This window comes from Centruroides sculpturatus, unplaced genomic scaffold (genome assembly GCF_000671375.1).
Source record: "Centruroides sculpturatus isolate CEXI.00-Female unplaced genomic scaffold, Cexi_2.0 scaffold105, whole genome shotgun sequence".
NCBI lineage: Eukaryota > Metazoa > Arthropoda > Arachnida > Scorpiones > Buthidae > Centruroides > Centruroides sculpturatus.
Window position 1 is genome coordinate 320,114 of NW_019384622.1, and position 18,088 is coordinate 338,201.

Consider the following 18,088-nt stretch of genomic DNA (forward strand, 5'->3'; position numbering starts at 1 on the left):
TTACTATATATGTTTTTTAATTAGCTTTTACATATAATTTTTAAAATCTTTTAGCTTCTTAATTTTTGTTAAGTTTTTATTCTTATTTTATTTTCAATTTAAATTAAGTTTTAATTTTAAAATTTGTGAAAGTTTTTGTTAACTAAAATTATTTGAATTATGAAAATAGCTCAAAGTTTTAAAATAATAACAATCAATCTGTTTCACTGAAATCCACTTATTCAATTTAAGTGAACCATAAAGTAAATTAATGTTGTTTAAAATATTTGTTATAAAAATTTTAATTTCAAATTTCATTGTAATTTGTTCAGAATAATATTTTAATGGTTTAATTTTATCAGTGTTAATAAGCTAACAATCAAAAAAATTTTTTAAAATAAACTTTATTTGCTATCTTAATGTAGCAGTTTTTTTTATAAATCAAAGATGATGATAAGTTGGGAAACTTAGCATCATCTTTGACAGAAAACAATCTGATTGATTTATCATCACAATCTCAGATGATAAATAAGCAAGATTGAAAAATTTTAAATATAACGTAAATATTTAATTCTGCAAAGTATTATAGAGTCATTGATCAAAGTGAATCTATATTTAAAAGATAGAATTGATACAAATTATTGACATATATATTTATTATGAATTAGAGAAAAAGTATTTTTCAGTGACGTTTTTGCTATAGAATTTTATAAACTAATAATTTATTTCCCCCAAAAAAGAGAGAGAGAGAGGTTTAAAACTGAAAATGATATATAGAATAAAAATATTACTTGGAAATGAAATTGAGGATAACCGAAAAAGATATTTTAAAGTGTATTTAGGTTGTATGCATACATTATTGTAACATGCCTAAGAGTATTATTTAAGATATTTATGAAATATGTTAAGATTTTTTTTTTGAGAGAGAGAATTTTGATAAATTATACAGTAATAAATTATTTGAAAATGTATTGAACTTTTTTATACAAATGCTAAATGTAAAATTTATTTCAAAATTTATCAAACAATTCTACACTACAATATTCTAATATAACAAAAGAAATTAATTTAAAATCTACTTAGGAAAGGATAATATATTTTTATAAAAAAATTTCTATGCTTATCTGTAATGATTTAATTATTAAATTGTTACATTTATTATGTAAATTAAAATGTAGTGAATGAAAACAGATGCAATTATTCTAATTATCAAACTCTTTTTAAATAAATACATAATTAATTGATAACATATAATTAACTTTGTTGTTATGCTAATTTAATTTTTAATTAGGAAAACAAAGTAAATTTACTTCAAAGAAAAATATTTTAAAATTTGTAATTAGTCTTTAAGATAAATAATTTAATAATTAAAAGTTTGATAAATGACTATAGTACTAGCTTAAGTCGTAAACAAAACAAATGCACAAACCTGTTTAGTGCATACAAGTTGAGTAATGCCAATGTACTTTGCTTTAAAATAATAGGAAATTCCTGTTAAAAACTATCAAATAATCATGTTTTAAAATGGTAATTTATATTATTTATTACTATACTATTATTTATCCAAAGTATGAAAATTTTTAAATTATCATAAAATATATATTGAATAATAATGTTTTTATTTTAAGATGTTTCTGCTAATAGTAGATTATATATATATACATGTCAGAAATTCTTCATCTAAAGGATCTAAATATGAGGAAAAATAAAATATAAATATTTTAGAAAGTTTATTCACCCGAAAACATCTCTTAAATGATAAAAGCTATAAAAATCAATGTTTTGAATGGGCAGTACTGATTCCATAGCTTCATGGATTGATTCTAAATTGAAATCTGCTTCTATCAGAATTTTACTTGACATTATTAATAATTAACTTTTAGTAGTATCTAATTACAAGCATTTATTAATTTCACTGTTGTGTATCATAATTACAAGATTTTTCTTTTCTCTATTTATAATTTTCTCAGAAAAATTGTGGTGTTCAATATTTCAAAAAATTAAGTTGAGTGATATTTGTTCAAATTATCAAATGAATATAAACTACAAAGTCAATATTCCTAGTTACCTAAATAATATGTTTTATTTCTACTTTAAATATAACTATTGATTTGCGTAAACACTATTACTTTAACTAAAATTTTATTTACTTGAGAGAAGCGAAACTTTATCTCAAAAAGCTCAATATCTCATTAAATGACTAAAAAATTAATTTTTGAAATACTTAGAAATTTTTTTTGTGAACAAAGTTTTTAAGATAACTATAAAGCCAATCAGTTTATAGGTATTTGTGCACTTAAATTATAGAATTACATCATCTTTATATTGAAAGTTTGTGCTTAAATTATTTTGAAATAACAAGTTTTAATAAAATTGAAACTAAATATTCAGATGGATCACACCACATACTATAAGATAAAAGATTAGTGTCATTATATTACTTTTAATCAACTAAAGGTTAAAATTTTTATCCACTTTTTTAGGTTCAAATTTTATTGTTTATTTTTAATTGTAAGGTAAGATTTTAAACATTTATCAAGAAAGATAGATGTTTAAAATCAGTTAAATTTTTTTTTCGAGGGGGCAAATATATAGCTGCATGTTTTAGAATGTTACATTTATTTTAGTACTGTAGATTGAAGTAAAAGAATATTTAATTTAAATTTGCTGTACTTGTCTATATAAAAGCAATGTAAAGTTTTATAAATATAAATATAGTCAGATTCCTTTATTGTGTTATCAATTTATGTGAAGTCTGCATTAATGCAAAGTACATTTGTGGTCTTGTGGATGAGGCTAGACATTTCAATGTTAATAAGTTTAGTTATTACAAAATATCAGTTAATATACAATATGAAGCATGTCACAGTCTTGCAAATTCAGTAACAATTATCTTTCATGGTTTAATACAAAGCATACTGCTTCCATCTTCCCTGAAGTCACATGAGCGAAAGTGGCAATGCATAACTTGCATCATGATCAAAGGCATTTTTTTTTTACTTTAATTTTGGCCACAGTGCCTATGACATCATTATTATCACTGTTGTTGGTGGTGAGGTATACACCATACCAATGACATTTACTCCTTGAAAAATTACATTATCTCTTATTGTTGGCACTGAACAATTATTTAAGACAGTCCTTGTGCACATTGGAAACCTGAACTTAATAAAATTGGGGAATTTTGATTAAAAATATGTCATTTTACAAAATAGTTCTTATTTTTAATTGTTTTAAAAACAGAATAACTGAATTATAATATTGAATACAGGCAATAGTTTGCAATTTTAAAATTAAAAACAGTTTCTATTGAAATCCAAGCAGATAAGTTATTTTTAAATTATTAGTTTTTCATATCAGCTCCCAAATTCAATTTTGTGGCTAGATCAACCTGTTAGTAGCTTTAACTGTCATTCTACCAACTCTAACTATTGTATCTCAATAAAGTGTATGTTTGGAGTAGATGACAAGTTTGTTTATTTATTTATTTTTAAACATATCTAAACATGATAAAACAGTAAAATAATTGAAAGAAAATTTGACTTTTGCCATTTGATGGTATGACCATTGATGTTTTTTGTAAAGTTTACTTAATACAAAGTGCAGATTTTTTAGGTCCTTTCAACTTTGTATTAATGGGGTTTAACTTTATATATTTGTGAATTTAAAAATATACTGTATATATTATAATAAAAATAAAAAAATCATTTCAGAATTTTTATGAAACTGAATTCATGTACTATACATAGTTACAATATAAGTTGTCATAAAACAGCAACCTTGTAAACCAGCAAAAAATTTTACTCAACTATTACTTGTGATTCAAATACAGATTATTGTCAGGTCTAATCTTTAACACAAATAGATAATAAATTTAATTGTCTTTGGAACCACTACCTGATGATCTATATTTTGATTGAAAATTTAATCAAGTAATTTTTTTATTAGTTTGGATTTTTATTATGTCTCTATTCTCTATTAATCAATTTAACATGTTACAATATAAGTTTATATTAGTTTTTTAGACTCAATATTTAAAATTTATATTAAAAGTTCATATTAAATTTTTAGACTCAATATAAAAACATTAGTAAAAAATATTACAATAAAAAAATTATGAAACTAGCTAACTTTGTTTTGGTAATTGTAATAGATATAAATAATGAAAATTTAACTATTTTTCTTTTAATAATTCTGTATTAGAGTGAATTACAGTAAGTTAATTAGTGATAAAATTTCTAAAAAAATTCTTAAGTTATCCTATCTCATTCAGAAATTAAATATAGATGCTTCTTTTATATTCTTTCAAATCTTTTTTTTTCTATTGTAAGTTTAATATATTTTTGATTATATTCTGTTGTTTACTTATTGTAATATGTAAAGGAAAACTACAGTATATAGATTATTATATTACTGCTAGCCTAAACAACTGGCATCATCTGAGAACTGTAATGAAAGATGCTGTAATTGTGTAAAATTTCATTATGGCTACAGTGCTACAGATATATAATATACAATGCATGTAAGTTTTCGGTCTAATTCATAGACCTTCTTCAGGATTGATGTAAAAAATTTTAAAAATTTGAACTTTCCCAACGGTAATTCGAACAACGCACGTTCTATAATCTTCAGATATTCGATCGCGCATGTCCATTAGCTCTTTATAATGCCGCCGCTCTCCATGCCGATGCTATTCTACTTGACTCTCGAAAATTTATATTTAGCCCCTTTTTTCTGTATTTATAAATGTGCCATGCCTCTGCATACTTTAGATGTCGTATATTANATACATTTTATTATATTTATTTCAGAATTTCTTGTATATTTCATTTTTACTTATGGTATCTATCATTCATAAAGTGATGAAGGTTTTAACAGGGTTGAGTTTTGTTGGATGTCCTAAGAGGGGAGGGGATTATGAAAACTGGACAAACTGGGACAAGTGGAGGAGTAAAAATTTCAAGAAAAAGTGGACATTAATATGGACAGCTTCTAACATAGGAAATCTCATTGAATAGTTACAGCCTACATGAAGGGTTGTCCATAAAAGTTTAAAGTATACATATATATACAATATAACCAAACTAAATTATTGATTAAACAGCTTAAACTTTCAGATTATTTTTGTGGCTAAATATCTAGACTCTTGAACAGGATTGAAATTCAAATCTCATTCTGGTTTGATTTGTTTTTCTTCCAGAATTATCTATATTAATTAAATTCAAAATTAATTTTTAATTATTAATTCATTATTTAATTTAAATTTAATTAATTTTATAATACTCTAACTACTCAGTTCTTTTTTTTTTTTTTTAAGACTTTTTGAGTTAGACATTTTTTAAGTTTGATAAATTCATTTCTAAAGCTGACCTCTGGAGGCCAGCAGCAGAATTATTGTGGACAAAACTAAAGTGATACTTCTGGTATGGTATGGAAAATATAGTTTGTCATATTTTTACTTAATTTTTTTTTTCTTTAATTATTTGGCTTATTGGTAATTTTATAACTTTTTTTTGAACTGAGTAGATCAATTCTAATCAATAGAATCGATTCCTTTAATTCTATTGAAGGAACTATTCTAATTTCATCAGTGATCCAAGAAATCTAAGACACTTCTTATTGTGAAAGCTACATTAAAGAACCTTGAGCAAGTGATGTTTATAAATATATAGTAGATTAAAATTCATATTAATATCTTCATATATATATAAAGAGAGAGAGAGAAAATTCTTCCACTGAAATCCTGACAGAGATCTTTATTATTATTTATATTCTAGGCATATTATTTAAATAGAATGTGATATCAATCAATACTGTGTTTAAAATATAAGTTCCTACATATATCAAGTTTACTACAGTAGAGCATCGATTATCCGACCCCCAATTAACCATCACATCAGTTAACCGACTGTTCTAGTTGGCAAATTTCAAATGTCCGCTAGTGATGTGGCGCTACAATATTTGGCTATGTCTTGGCTACTTTAATATTATTGTTGTTAAATTTTTGTGTTTTAGCTGGCAACACTGGCTCGACCATGAAAGAGAGGCCAGTATTGTATTTAAACGAGACTTAATTTTCTAATTATGAGTGGTTGTTTGTTTTGTGAGCAATAAAATAATTTAAAAATAATTTTTAACGACACAATAGCGACGATTATTATTTAAAAAAATTTGTTAGGCTTGATAGGTGAAAATTCAACGTGAAGTTGGATAATTAATTAATTAATTAATAGCGATATACTAATTACATGGGATATACTAATATACTATACTAATAATGTAGTTTTTTTTTCATTCTTTTCGGTAATCTGATTTTTTCAGTTATCTGATCAACCTGAGTCCCCAATTGAGTCGGATAATCGATACTCTACTGTATATGGAAATGTTTTTTTTTTATATATAATGATTTTTATTTGATATTTAAGAAATTAAAACTGTATTATTTTATTAAATATATATTTAATTTAAATTTAAATCTGATTTTAATTTTAAAATGTATACATTTTTAAATTTCAGGGTGAAGAAAGATTGAAACCACAAATTATTCATTCCTTAGCTAATGCTGAACTTTATTGTTTAGCACTTGCTAATATTTATGCTGATCCCAACTATCATAATCTCAACCACATCGGTATAATTCAGTTATTAATGAGAAAGGGTGTAGATGTTCTTGAACCACCAGATGCATCTCTCACTGAAACTGTTCTTGTACAGACTGCACCTATTAAAATGGTATAAAAACTATAAATATATTTATAATTAAATTATTTAAAATATAACTCCTTATTACTGTAATTATAAAATTTGTGGTAGTATATACACAGTGGTATCTTGTACTTTGAATGCTTCAAAGTTCAAACTGTACATGTAGTGAAAAAATGCACTTGAAGCGTAAATGCAGTCTGTTTTGTGCCCATTTCATCTCTCACTCTTGCATTATGCTTGCATATTTTCAGTGCTTTTTTTGCTTTATTTTTGGTTTGTTTGGTTATATATACTGTATTGTGTGTTGTTCATCTATTCTTCTTGCAATTTTTCTTTATTGACAGCTTTTGGTTGCCCTGTACATTTTGTATTAATTAGTTCAAAACCTCTCAAACAGAACTTTTTAAGCACATTTGACATTTTCAAAGTTTAGGAGCTTCTTTCCCATACACATTATAATTTTATTTATTTATTTATTTATTTTTTACTGTTTGTATGGCATTATATCCTTTCTGAAACTCATAAAGCATATATCTCTGATTTGCTTTTTATCTGAAGACATTACTTGATTTTATTCAAACAAAATGTGAAGTAAAGAGTTTAAAGTAAGCTTACAAACAAAGAATATACTCTTACATTATCTATAATATGTTATATTTCAAAATTGTTATAATTAAATCACACATTTGTGTTAAGATGCAGAAGTCTTATTATGTGACAAATAAATACAATATTGCAATTTTCATTTTATTATACAGTATTTACATATTTTATTTATGGTTTTTGTGTTTTAATTTATTATTAGGGCATTTAATTGTTAGTATTTGATTGTTTGCTGTTCTCTCAATTAGTTCTATGTTCTTTGGAACTTAGCATAAAGTTGAGAACAAATCATAGAGAACACTCCTTTTGATAGGAAAAGTAGATTTATTTTCTATAATTTATAATGGATATGCATTTTGGGTTCTATGCTCCTCCACAATTTTTATTTTATTATGTATATTGGTAAAATTATATAAGAAATTACAGAATGTATTTAATAATTATTTATATTTAGCATATGCATAACTCACAAAATTAACAAAAAATTATCTAAAAATAATTATAGTGACAACTGGAATAACTAATTATGAAAATCGTTTGATAGAACAAGTAAAACTGAAATAAATTTTAAAAATATGTAAATAAATAAATGTAATAAAATGTTAAAAAGTAATAAAAGGGTAACCTGTAAAAATAAAAATATTTTGATTAAAATGTGTAAGAAATTGACTAATAAAGGTAGTAAAAACATAAAACCCCTAAAATCAATAAAAAGTGGTTAGAAACAAGGTGTAAAGGCTTTCACTGTATGTTTATCAGGGAATCTGTTACTTTATACGATACAACAGATTAAAAGAGGGAGGGGAAGGCCATCTTAAAATGGACTCTTCTTATTTTGGTAGTAATGGTTGCCAGATCTCACTGATGACAATGCCAGTGTTTAAATTTATTCTATTAATTTTGTTTAATAATTTCAATGTGTTCAAAAAATTTTCTTTTAGTAATATTTTTTTCTGTTTTAAGAATTTTGATGCTGTCGAGTGAGATCTCATAATATTTCATTACATTTATTTATTTACATATTTTAAAAATTTATTTCAGTTTTACTTGTTCTGTCAAACAGTTTTAATAATTAGTTATTCAGTTGTCACTATAATTATTTTTAGATAATTATTATTTTTTTTTATAGCTGAAAATATTTGTATTATAATAAAATATCTGCTGAATCAAATGTGGTTAATATAATTCAATTAATAGTAGTAAAATATCTAGATCATTCATCCATTCAAAATATTTGTTAAGTTTTTTATCTATTAAATTAATAAGATTATTGTTAATGAGATGATAATAAAATATATAATCATACTAAGAATAAATGATATTTTCTCTATCTTGTTTAATTTTTAGTAAATAAATAAGTATAATAATAATAATAACATGAATTTTATATTAATATAATCATTTTTAATGTTTAAAATTTTAGAGTGCACATATGGCAGTTATTGAAAGTATAATGGCATTGTATATAAAAGAAGTTTTAATACCCGAGAAAGTAATGGAAGTAATTAGGTAAATATTTATTTTATTCAGTTAATAATATGTATAATAAAACCAAACATTCAAACAACAAATTGGAAGATTTGTCATTAATGTAAAATTTTAAGAAGACTAACACCTTAAATATAATTATAGCATGATTACAACTGAAAAAATGTAATTTTTGCTCTGTAATTAAAATCAGAATTATTGTCCTAAGCATATTTTTACTTTTCAAATGCTATGTGAAAAAGTCTAAGAATTCTGAATATGCATGTTTATTTCAATTATGCTTAACTATGCACTTTCTATATTTATAAAGATGGATAAAAAATATTTTTAGCATGCATTTTTAAATTTTAATAACTTATTATTTGTATAAATTAACATCAAATATTTTAAAAAATGAAATGACCAAAAAATAATTAGGAAATTTCATTATTAAAGATTTAATTTAACTAGCAGATTTAATTGCTTAAAAGATAATCCCTTTTGATTTAAATTTAATTAAAATTTTTCTACATGTATATGAGATAGTTGTTGATGAATTGTTTATTGGTAATAAATAAATAATTGATTCAGTTTAAAGGTCTGAAAACATTAATACATGAAACTATGAAAAATATTAGTCATTAAAGAATTTTTACTAATAATAATAATCTCAAAACTAAATTTTTCTATAATGTTTTTACTATTGAATTTTATCAAAAGTTTATATACTCAATTGGATTTATTGGTTATGGAGGCCACTCAAGCTACTTTCAGCTTGTAAATGTTTTTACCATTGGTCCCAGAGTTTATTTTAAAAAATTTCTGGAACTATTTGATGGTTAGATTTGTTTTTATAGTTTATTTTAGAATCAAATATATTTCCTAATTAATTTAATTGAGAAATATATTTCCATAAAATTTTGTAAATCATAATAGATTAAAACTTACTCTGTTTTAATCTATTTTGAGAATATGCAGTGAAAAAGTTGGTAAATGCAAATTTATTAAGCAATTTGCNGATCTAAATATGAGGAAAAATAAAATATAAATATTTTAGAAAGTTTATTCACCCGAAAACATCTCTTAAATGATAAAAGCTATAAAAATCAATGTTTTGAATGGGCAGTACTGATTCCATAGCTTCATGGATTGATTCTAAATTGAAATCTGCTTCTATCAGAATTTTACTTGACATTATTAATAATTAACTTTTAGTAGTATCTAATTACAAGCATTTATTAATTTCACTGTTGTGTATCATAATTACAAGATTTTTCTTTTCTCTATTTATAATTTTCTCAGAAAAATTGTGGTGTTCAATATTTCAAAAAATTAAGTTGAGTGATATTTGTTCAAATTATCAAATGAATATAAACTACAAAGTCAATATTCCTAGTTACCTAAATAATATGTTTTATTTCTACTTTAAATATAACTATTGATTTGCGTAAACACTATTACTTTAACTAAAATTTTATTTACTTGAGAGAAGCGAAACTTTATCTCAAAAAGCTCAATATCTCATTAAATGACTAAAAAATTAATTTTTGAAATACTTAGAAATTTTTTTTGTGAACAAAGTTTTTAAGATAACTATAAAGCCAATCAGTTTATAGGTATTTGTGCACTTAAATTATAGAATTACATCATCTTTATATTGAAAGTTTGTGCTTAAATTATTTTGAAATAACAAGTTTTAATAAAATTGAAACTAAATATTCAGATGGATCACACCACATACTATAAGATAAAAGATTAGTGTCATTATATTACTTTTAATCAACTAAAGGTTAAAATTTTTATCCACTTTTTTAGGTTCAAATTTTATTGTTTATTTTTAATTGTAAGGTAAGATTTTAAACATTTATCAAGAAAGATAGATGTTTAAAATCAGTTAAATTTTTTTTTCGAGGGGGCAAATATATAGCTGCATGTTTTAGAATGTTACATTTATTTTAGTACTGTAGATTGAAGTAAAAGAATATTTAATTTAAATTTAATTAATTTTATAATACTCTAACTACTCAGTTCTTTTTTTTTTTTTTTAAGACTTTTTGAGTTAGACATTTTTTAAGTTTGATAAATTCATTTCTAAAGCTGACCTCTGGAGGCCAGCAGCAGAATTATTGTGGACAAAACTAAAGTGATACTTCTGGTATGGTATGGAAAATATAGTTTGTCATATTTTTACTTAATTTTTTTTTTCTTTAATTATTTGGCTTATTGGTAATTTTATAACTTTTTTTTGAACTGAGTAGATCAATTCTAATCAATAGAATCGATTCCTTTAATTCTATTGAAGGAACTATTCTAATTTCATCAGTGATCCAAGAAATCTAAGACACTTCTTATTGTGAAAGCTACATTAAAGAACCTTGAGCAAGTGATGTTTATAAATATATAGTAGATTAAAATTCATATTAATATCTTCATATATATATAAAGAGAGAGAGAGAAAATTCTTCCACTGAAATCCTGACAGAGATCTTTATTATTATTTATATTCTAGGCATATTATTTAAATAGAATGTGATATCAATCAATACTGTGTTTAAAATATAAGTTCCTACATATATCAAGTTTACTACAGTAGAGCATCGATTATCCGACCCCCAATTAACCATCACATCAGTTAACCGACTGTTCTAGTTGGCAAATTTCAAATGTCCGCTAGTGATGTGGCGCTACAATATTTGGCTATGTCTTGGCTACTTTAATATTATTGTTGTTAAATTTTTGTGTTTTAGCTGGCAACACTGGCTCGACCATGAAAGAGAGGCCAGTATTGTATTTAAACGAGACTTAATTTTCTAATTATGAGTGGTTGTTTGTTTTGTGAGCAATAAAATAATTTAAAAATAATTTTTAACGACACAATAGCGACGATTATTATTTAAAAAAATTTGTTAGGCTTGATAGGTGAAAATTCAACGTGAAGTTGGATAATTAATTAATTAATTAATAGCGATATACTAATTACATGGGATATACTAATATACTATACTAATAATGTAGTTTTTTTTTCATTCTTTTCGGTAATCTGATTTTTTCAGTTATCTGATCAACCTGAGTCCCCAATTGAGTCGGATAATCGATACTCTACTGTATATGGAAATGTTTTTTTTTTATATATAATGATTTTTATTTGATATTTAAGAAATTAAAACTGTATTATTTTATTAAATATATATTTAATTTAAATTTAAATCTGATTTTAATTTTAAAATGTATACATTTTTAAATTTCAGGGTGAAGAAAGATTGAAACCACAAATTATTCATTCCTTAGCTAATGCTGAACTTTATTGTTTAGCACTTGCTAATATTTATGCTGATCCCAACTATCATAATCTCAACCACATCGGTATAATTCAGTTATTAATGAGAAAGGGTGTAGATGTTCTTGAACCACCAGATGCATCTCTCACTGAAACTGTTCTTGTACAGACTGCACCTATTAAAATGGTATAAAAACTATAAATATATTTATAATTAAATTATTTAAAATATAACTCCTTATTACTGTAATTATAAAATTTGTGGTAGTATATACACAGTGGTATCTTGTACTTTGAATGCTTCAAAGTTCAAACTGTACATGTAGTGAAAAAATGCACTTGAAGCGTAAATGCAGTCTGTTTTGTGCCCATTTCATCTCTCACTCTTGCATTATGCTTGCATATTTTCAGTGCTTTTTTTGCTTTATTTTTGGTTTGTTTGGTTATATATACTGTATTGTGTGTTGTTCATCTATTCTTCTTGCAATTTTTCTTTATTGACAGCTTTTGGTTGCCCTGTACATTTTGTATTAATTAGTTCAAAACCTCTCAAACAGAACTTTTTAAGCACATTTGACATTTTCAAAGTTTAGGAGCTTCTTTCCCATACACATTATAATTTTATTTATTTATTTATTTATTTTTTACTGTTTGTATGGCATTATATCCTTTCTGAAACTCATAAAGCATATATCTCTGATTTGCTTTTTATCTGAAGACATTACTTGATTTTATTCAAACAAAATGTGAAGTAAAGAGTTTAAAGTAAGCTTACAAACAAAGAATATACTCTTACATTATCTATAATATGTTATATTTCAAAATTGTTATAATTAAATCACACATTTGTGTTAAGATGCAGAAGTCTTATTATGTGACAAATAAATACAATATTGCAATTTTCATTTTATTATACAGTATTTACATATTTTATTTATGGTTTTTGTGTTTTAATTTATTATTAGGGCATTTAATTGTTAGTATTTGATTGTTTGCTGTTCTCTCAATTAGTTCTATGTTCTTTGGAACTTAGCATAAAGTTGAGAACAAATCATAGAGAACACTCCTTTTGATAGGAAAAGTAGATTTATTTTCTATAATTTATAATGGATATGCATTTTGGGTTCTATGCTCCTCCACAATTTTTATTTTATTATGTATATTGGTAAAATTATATAAGAAATTACAGAATGTATTTAATAATTATTTATATTTAGCATATGCATAACTCACAAAATTAACAAAAAATTATCTAAAAATAATTATAGTGACAACTGGAATAACTAATTATGAAAATCGTTTGATAGAACAAGTAAAACTGAAATAAATTTTAAAAATATGTAAATAAATAAATGTAATAAAATGTTAAAAAGTAATAAAAGGGTAACCTGTAAAAATAAAAATATTTTGATTAAAATGTGTAAGAAATTGACTAATAAAGGTAGTAAAAACATAAAACCCCTAAAATCAATAAAAAGTGGTTAGAAACAAGGTGTAAAGGCTTTCACTGTATGTTTATCAGGGAATCTGTTACTTTATACGATACAACAGATTAAAAGAGGGAGGGGAAGGCCATCTTAAAATGGACTCTTCTTATTTTGGTAGTAATGGTTGCCAGATCTCACTGATGACAATGCCAGTGTTTAAATTTATTCTATTAATTTTGTTTAATAATTTCAATGTGTTCAAAAAATTTTCTTTTAGTAATATTTTTTTCTGTTTTAAGAATTTTGATGCTGTCGAGTGAGATCTCATAATATTTCATTACATTTATTTATTTACATATTTTAAAAATTTATTTCAGTTTTACTTGTTCTGTCAAACAGTTTTAATAATTAGTTATTCAGTTGTCACTATAATTATTTTTAGATAATTATTATTTTTTTTTATAGCTGAAAATATTTGTATTATAATAAAATATCTGCTGAATCAAATGTGGTTAATATAATTCAATTAATAGTAGTAAAATATCTAGATCATTCATCCATTCAAAATATTTGTTAAGTTTTTTATCTATTAAATTAATAAGATTATTGTTAATGAGATGATAATAAAATATATAATCATACTAAGAATAAATGATATTTTCTCTATCTTGTTTAATTTTTAGTAAATAAATAAGTATAATAATAATAATAACATGAATTTTATATTAATATAATCATTTTTAATGTTTAAAATTTTAGAGTGCACATATGGCAGTTATTGAAAGTATAATGGCATTGTATATAAAAGAAGTTTTAATACCCGAGAAAGTAATGGAAGTAATTAGGTAAATATTTATTTTATTCAGTTAATAATATGTATAATAAAACCAAACATTCAAACAACAAATTGGAAGATTTGTCATTAATGTAAAATTTTAAGAAGACTAACACCTTAAATATAATTATAGCATGATTACAACTGAAAAAATGTAATTTTTGCTCTGTAATTAAAATCAGAATTATTGTCCTAAGCATATTTTTACTTTTCAAATGCTATGTGAAAAAGTCTAAGAATTCTGAATATGCATGTTTATTTCAATTATGCTTAACTATGCACTTTCTATATTTATAAAGATGGATAAAAAATATTTTTAGCATGCATTTTTAAATTTTAATAACTTATTATTTGTATAAATTAACATCAAATATTTTAAAAAATGAAATGACCAAAAAATAATTAGGAAATTTCATTATTAAAGATTTAATTTAACTAGCAGATTTAATTGCTTAAAAGATAATCCCTTTTGATTTAAATTTAATTAAAATTTTTCTACATGTATATGAGATAGTTGTTGATGAATTGTTTATTGGTAATAAATAAATAATTGATTCAGTTTAAAGGTCTGAAAACATTAATACATGAAACTATGAAAAATATTAGTCATTAAAGAATTTTTACTAATAATAATAATCTCAAAACTAAATTTTTCTATAATGTTTTTACTATTGAATTTTATCAAAAGTTTATATACTCAATTGGATTTATTGGTTATGGAGGCCACTCAAGCTACTTTCAGCTTGTAAATGTTTTTACCATTGGTCCCAGAGTTTATTTTAAAAAATTTCTGGAACTATTTGATGGTTAGATTTGTTTTTATAGTTTATTTTAGAATCAAATATATTTCCTAATTAATTTAATTGAGAAATATATTTCCATAAAATTTTGTAAATCANTAATAGAGAGGTTGAGGCGCACGTTTTAAACGTGTAAACGTGTACGTGTGACGTTCGGCGCCGCTTTCCTGTAAGCCTAGAAGTTTGACGATGGTGTTTGGAATGTCGAGCGTGATTCCACCGACTATCCAAACACCATCGTCAAACTTTTAGGCTTACGGGAAAGCGGCGCCGAACGTCACACGTACACGTTTATACGTTTAAAACGTGCGCCTCAACCTCTCTATTATATTTAAGTTACATATGTATACAAATGTGTATGTAAATGCAAATTGTTATTAATGGAAGCTTTTGAAATGAATAAATTATAAAATATATTTTTGTGTATTAATTTTGTACATTTAATGTTGGCTCAATATAACATACTTCAATAGAAACACATAGACATCTATATACAGTGCTAACAGCTGTGGATTCCAATTTATTGTTTAACTCTTCAGATCTGCTGTTTTATTTCATCTTATTTGTAGTCATCTGAGTTAAAGTCGCAGTTAATAGTACAGTTCAAAATTGATTGGTTCAATTTGCAATATTTTGTTGGCAATGCCTGTTCTTTGTACTTGCTACTGAATAAACACAGCTTAACATTTGAGTGTTGATATGGAAAAAGCCAGAACAAAATGGACAAGAAGGATTGTCTAAAGGCCAGTTCATAGTCTATTCCTGTTAAATATAGCAATTCTGCTGAGATGCACTGGATGTCATTGAACAATGTTTCATTACAGTTAAACAGTTTGTAGTGTATACGACAGTTATTGAATGTTAGTCTGATTTATTCTTGCTTACATGTGATGAAAACAAAACAACACAGTCTCATCTACAACAGTCAATTTTCTGGATCCAAATGACTGCATTATCATACTAAGAATAAATGATATTTTCTCTATCTTGTTTAATTTTTAGTAAATAAATAAGTATAATAATAATAATAACATGAATTTTATATTAATATAATCATTTTTAATGTTTAAAATTTTAGAGTGCACATATGGCAGTTATTGAAAGTATAATGGCATTGTATATAAAAGAAGTTTTAATACCCGAGAAAGTAATGGAAGTAATTAGGTAAATATTTATTTTATTCAGTTAATAATATGTATAATAAAACCAAACATTCAAACAACAAATTGGAAGATTTGTCATTAATGTAAAATTTTAAGAAGACTAACACCTTAAATATAATTATAGCATGATTACAACTGAAAAAATGTAATTTTTGCTCTGTAATTAAAATCAGAATTATTGTCCTAAGCATATTTTTACTTTTCAAATGCTATGTGAAAAAGTCTAAGAATTCTGAATATGCATGTTTATTTCAATTATGCTTAACTATGCACTTTCTATATTTATAAAGATGGATAAAAAATATTTTTAGCATGCATTTTTAAATTTTAATAACTTATTATTTGTATAAATTAACATCAAATATTTTAAAAAATGAAATGACCAAAAAATAATTAGGAAATTTCATTATTAAAGATTTAATTTAACTAGCAGATTTAATTGCTTAAAAGATAATCCCTTTTGATTTAAATTTAATTAAAATTTTTCTACATGTATATGAGATAGTTGTTGATGAATTGTTTATTGGTAATAAATAAATAATTGATTCAGTTTAAAGGTCTGAAAACATTAATACATGAAACTATGAAAAATATTAGTCATTAAAGAATTTTTACTAATAATAATAATCTCAAAACTAAATTTTTCTATAATGTTTTTACTATTGAATTTTATCAAAAGTTTATATACTCAATTGGATTTATTGGTTATGGAGGCCACTCAAGCTACTTTCAGCTTGTAAATGTTTTTACCATTGGTCCCAGAGTTTATTTTAAAAAATTTCTGGAACTATTTGATGGTTAGATTTGTTTTTATAGTTTATTTTAGAATCAAATATATTTCCTAATTAATTTAATTGAGAAATATATTTCCATAAAATTTTGTAAATCATAATAGATTAAAACTTACTCTGTTTTAATCTATTTTGAGAATATGCAGTGAAAAAGTTGGTAAATGCAAATTTATTAAGCAATTTGCAATTAATTCATTGTATAGTATTATCTATAAGAGTAATTATAAAGTGAATAAATAATTTAAGTATAGTGAAGTAAAAGAATTTTAGTGTGTTTGATAGCTGGAATAGTAATATAATTATATATAAGAAAATTTTTTTAGAAAAATAACTTATTTTTCTGTATGATTTCAGAGTTTTATATCAAATAAATTTTAAAGATACATACAAAATACAGTAGAGAATCAATTCAATGATCTGCAGTTTAATGTATTTTTTTCACCAGTTTCTTCAAATGTTCATAAACTACACCATTGATGTTACTGTGTATAGTGTCAATTTTGCATATTTTTGTAATTTAACACATTGAAAGCTCAATCTCTAGATGAATTTTCTCCTCAAAATTTTTTAAAAAAATATAATGTACTATATTTTATGTTTGGATGGTCAAAAAGTTATAAAGTTCAATGAATTATCAAGATTGTTTCTCCACCTTGTAGATGCCACATTCTGGATTTTGGCATTTTGACAGCCATTGCTAAACTCAGAGATTTATGTAACAAGCAGAGTAAAGCAATAAAAATATTAGTTTTTATCAAAGCCAGTGGTAATGAAAACATTATACAAAATCAAAATGATTATATTAGGATTGCATGCCATATGATCTCCTTCAACAGCACTCCCATGAGCCACCATATTAGACATTTCAAAAAAATGCTTAGTTTCATTAGACAGATGCTAAATTATATGCACATTTCAACATTTGCAGAAACTAGATTAGTCTTACAAGAAGAGACCAGAAAAAGTAGACAGATTTTGAAACAAATGTCTATTATAGGATGTTAAATTAAGGTATTTCTAGATAAATTTTATTTCATCTAT

At 24.0% G+C, this 18,088-nt stretch overlaps 1 protein-coding gene across 1 annotated transcript in view; it reads left to right on the top strand.

Moving 5' to 3' along the window:
- Positions 1-18,088, top strand: part of LOC111625502 (patronin-like) — a 95,084-nt gene that overhangs the window by 46,104 nt on the left and 30,892 nt on the right. The window contains exons 3-4 of the mRNA XM_023368654.1: positions 6,496-6,711; positions 8,711-8,796. Of these exons, the coding sequence (XP_023224422.1) occupies positions 6,496-6,711; positions 8,711-8,796 (302 nt within the window). The remainder of the gene's footprint in view (positions 1-6,495; positions 6,712-8,710; positions 8,797-18,088) is intronic.